We start from the raw sequence: 4,380 nt of genomic DNA on the forward strand, positions 1-4,380 counted from the left end.
CTTTCCCTAGCTGTTTCACATATATTAGCCCACCCCCACAATAAACTTTTGAGTGGACAGGTCAAAGTTTGGTATCCCCATTTGACCAAAAGGAAGCAATCTCAGGAGTCGTTAAGTTACCTGACCACAGTCACCGCACAAGTGAGAAGTAGGTCCAGGACTAGAAGCCTAAGTCTCCTGCTATCTTTACAGGGCTCTTTCCACCACGTTGTGTAGCCTCTGAAGAGTTTTCTGGAGAGTGCTGACTGGAGAAGAGCAGTGGGTAGGGGAATCCTGGAGGGCCTGGGCTCTCTGACTCTTGGTCCCTAGTTGAGAACCATGGCCAAAGACCCAGCCTCTACCAAGGACCAGGATTGAAGAACTAGCTCCCCTTTGGGTCTGAGGGTTAGTAGAGCTCTTGACAAAGTGGGCCGCTTGTTGGAGGCCCATGTGAATTCTCATTTTGATTGGGCTTGTGAACTGTGCCTAGTGAACTCAGATGTAGCTCTCAGCTTCATCTCAACTTCATATTTTTATCGTGATGTCAGTTATACTTACAAGATTTTTTTTTTAATGGCTTCAGTGGCTCTCTGAGGTTTATATTCAAAAGCATATTTTTCTGTGTTTGTTAACTACCTGTGGCTTTCATAATCTCTGTCCATTTTCCTAACCAAAAAGTTAAAAAAAAAAAAAAAAGAATCTGTTTCTTTAGTGGAAGTCTCCTGTTCTGTCAAAAGAGATGGTCTGTAGATCTTTTGTTTATAAAATACATGTAAAAATGTCTTGGAATACTCATGGACTTAAAGTTTGTTGCAAGTAAAAATTGAACACTTTGCCAGCAGCTCAACATTAATGAAATAAAAACCTTTTTTAAAAGAGCAGCCCCCCAAAAACTTCTCCTCTAAAAATACAAGCCAAAAAAAAAAAAGTGTGTGTGTAATTATCTTGTGCTTCAAATTCTCAAATTCATGAAGGGTTGTTTTGTTTCACCTGCGGCTTCACCAGGTTTTGATGAATTAACCTGCCACTGTGGCGCGTCAGTGATCTACCCTCCAGTTCCCTGTGGTACCAGGCCCCCTGAGTGTACCCAGACCTGTGCCAGAGTCCATGAATGTGACCATCCAGGTGGGTCCTGTCTCCTTTCCTCCACACCTCACAGCCTGCTCACACTGTGTCATATAGGATGTTGCATGATGGTCTTCACTGCTCTGAGGTTACACTGTGGTAGCCCCTCCTTGTTCCCTGTGCTCAGGGGCTGCTTCTGTGAAGATGGGTCTGAGATCTGGGCCACAGCTGGGAATCACAGTGCCTTCCAGTGCTTTACTCTGTGGATGTCAAACACACCCAAAGGGTTGGGAGAATCCCCAGCTGGTCTTGTCTTCTTTCTTTGTGGCCTCCACTTCTGGTGCATATTTCAAAGTTAAGCATCTTTTTGTAAAGTTAAAAGTAATTCGGTTTTGTTGTTGTAGACACAATATATGTTTATTACATAAAAAGGAAGAGAGAAAGAAAGAAAATAGAGATAAAGTCAAAAGATTGAAATTAAATCATCTCTTATGTCACCTTTTAGGAATTACGCCCTGGTGTATATTTTTCAGGGCCTTTTTCCATGGGCAAAAATATATATTTGCATTTTTTTTTCCTAAAATAAAAGTGGGATCCTAATCAATTTATTTTAACTAGATATTTTCCCCTCTTATTATTGTAATTTTAATCTCTCTCCTTATCAGTGAATATTTTTCTAGATGGTAGTGGAGTGTCCTGTTACATGGATGGGCCATAACTGATTCAGTCAGTTTCATGTTGCTGGACATTTGTTTCCAGTTTTTCTGTGATAGACTGCTGTAGACACCAGGTAAATAGCTACTTGACATCACCCATTTTCTGTCCAGTCTAGTCACTGGCTTTCCTCTAGGACCATATTGGCCCTATCATTTCATTTTACCAAGTCCCAGAGGCAAACCGGATATAATTTAAGTCACTGGATTTGATACTTAAAATAAATCTGGCCATATGATTTAGTCTGACAAATAGACAAGCAGTTCTCAATTTTTTAAGTTATAGAGTGAAAAAGAATTAAGTAAATTCCTCATGAAGTGGAAAGTCCCTCCTTTCCTGGAGACCTTAAGGCGGCCCTCCCAGCTTAGTTTGCAAACCCTTGCTGTGGTGTTCACACCAGCATGAAGTTAATGTCCAAACAGATACTCACCCACTCACTGGTACTCACTTCCTTTATAGTCACTTGCAGATGTTACAAATGAAGTCCAAATCCTGCTGATTGATGTCCATAGTGAGAACTTAACTATTTGTGAGTTGTTTTGTTTTAGCCTGCTTTCATTCAGCATTCACTTTTCTTGAGTGTTTCTTGTATATCCAGCATGGTGTCAGACATAGAGGGAGGTTCAGAGGAAGGAAAAAGTAGCCCATGACCTTGAGGTTGTTCTGTTGTTTCTGAGAGGAAGAAGATGGTAGTTGAAAACATTTGACACAACCAGCCAATACATGAAGAAGGGCCAGATAGCATGGCAGCAAGCCATCTGTGTAAGAACTAAGACGTCAGGGAGAGCAAGAGCGCTCAGGGCAGGGTGTGGTCAGCCAAGGAAGGCTTTGTTGTAGGAGATGAATTTGAATGAACTGCCTCTTCCAGGCAGTAAAGAAATTGAAAGGAGTCAGAGGAAGCATGTTAGATGAGATAACAAAGATGTCTGAACAAAAGGGAGCAGTTGCTGTGTAAGGTAGGACCAAAAGAATCAACTGAGTAATATGGACAGACCATGTGGCAGTGCCACAGGAGACGGATTAGAAAAACTGCCTCCTTCTCTGCTTCTGTGTCTCTCGCCCCTCAGTTGGGTTGCTTTTTCTCACTCATGTTCATCTTTCAACATTTTAATATAAAGCCAGCTACTTTTACTTTCCAGTGACCATTTTAAAAAGTACTCAGCTCTGAAATTTAAAAGTTCCATGTCATAGGCCATTATGATATGTGTAGTAGTCTATGTGTAAACATTATTCCTAATTTTAAACATTACTCCTAATTTTACCTTTCTCTTTCTACAGTGTATCATTCTTGTCATAGTGAGGACAAGTGTCCCCCTTGTACTTTTCTAACTCAGAAATGGTGCATGGGCAAACATGAGGTAAGTTCTCTCTCTCAAGTGTTCATTGTTCCAACCAGAGATTTATGATTGGATTTCGTTAAGAGGGTTAGCCTCATTGTTTCTCAAAATAAATATACTCCAAGAAGCAGAGATTTGCTGTTGCCATTTTTTTTCTTTTCTTTTTCTTTTCATTAAGGTATAGTTTGCATAAAATGAAATGTACGCTTTCTAGTGTACAAGTCTATGAGTTGACAAAAGCATTCGTACAGTCATGTAACCACCACCACAGTCAAGATGTGGAGCATTCATTCACCCCCAAACATTCCTTTGAGCCACTTCATAGTTTCTCTCCCCTTACCTCCAGGCCCTGGCAACCAATGATCTGTTGTCTGCCCCTGTAGTTTTACCTTTTCAGAATATCACATAAATGGAATCATACAGTAGGTAGCATTCTGAATCTATTCTGCTCTCATTTTAATTTTAATTTTATTTTTTAATTAATTTATTTGGCTGCTTTGTTGCTGTGCGTGGGCTTTCTCTAGTTGTGGTGAGAGTAGGGGCTACTCTTCATTGCAGCATGCGGGCTTCTCATTGTGGTGGCTTCTCTTGTTGTGGAGCACGGGCTCTAGGCTCACGGGCTTCGGTAGTTATGGCATGTGGGCTCAGTGGTTGTGGCTCGTGGGCTCTAAAGTGCAGGCTCAGTAGTTGTGGCGCACAGGCTTAGTTGCTCCGTGGCATGTGGGATCTTCCTGGACCACGGCTCAAACCCACCCACCGTGTCCCCTGCATTGGCAGGCGGATTCTTAACCACTGTGCCACCAGAGAAGTCCCTGCTCTCATTTTTAATCTGGTTACAATCAAATGAAACTCAGCCAGTTGGCCTTGAGAGCATGAGCCGTGTTCAGAGACAACTTCTAGGTTAGCCAGCATGGGGAGGGGTTGCTAGTCTGGGGAAAGGTGTTACAGTGAGAATATCCCAAGAGTGAGAGTGAGCTCTCCACCAGTTGCCACCGTTCCTTCTCTCTACTCCCTATGCAGCTTTCCATCCTGACTGATTGGCCATGCACCTTCCTCCAGGCTAATTGCTGCCATTACCATGAAGGACTTTCATCCTTATTCTTAGTGTCTAAGCTATATTTGGCGCCACTGACTATAGACACTTTGAAACACTTTAAAAAGATTTGTTTATTTTAAAAATGAATATTCATTGTAGATGATTAAGATAATACAGTTTTGCTATGCAGAAAGAAATACTCTTAACATCCTGGTGTATAGACTTCCAGGCATGTGTGATACACTCTTT

General features: G+C 41.7%; 1 protein-coding gene across 2 annotated transcripts in view; it reads left to right on the plus strand.

Moving 5' to 3' along the window:
* Positions 1-4,380, plus strand: part of NFX1 (nuclear transcription factor, X-box binding 1) — an 82,662-nt gene that overhangs the window by 62,356 nt on the left and 15,926 nt on the right. For both annotated transcript variants that reach the window (XM_007464947.1, XM_007464948.1), the window contains exons 14-15: positions 985-1,104; positions 3,037-3,116. In XM_007464947.1, the coding sequence (XP_007465009.1) occupies positions 985-1,104; positions 3,037-3,116 (200 nt within the window). The remainder of the gene's footprint in view (positions 1-984; positions 1,105-3,036; positions 3,117-4,380) is intronic.

The sequence above is a fragment of the Lipotes vexillifer genome, unplaced genomic scaffold, assembly GCF_000442215.2.
Source record: "Lipotes vexillifer unplaced genomic scaffold, Lipotes_vexillifer_v1.1 scaffold110, whole genome shotgun sequence".
Taxonomy (NCBI): domain Eukaryota; kingdom Metazoa; phylum Chordata; class Mammalia; order Artiodactyla; family Lipotidae; genus Lipotes; species Lipotes vexillifer.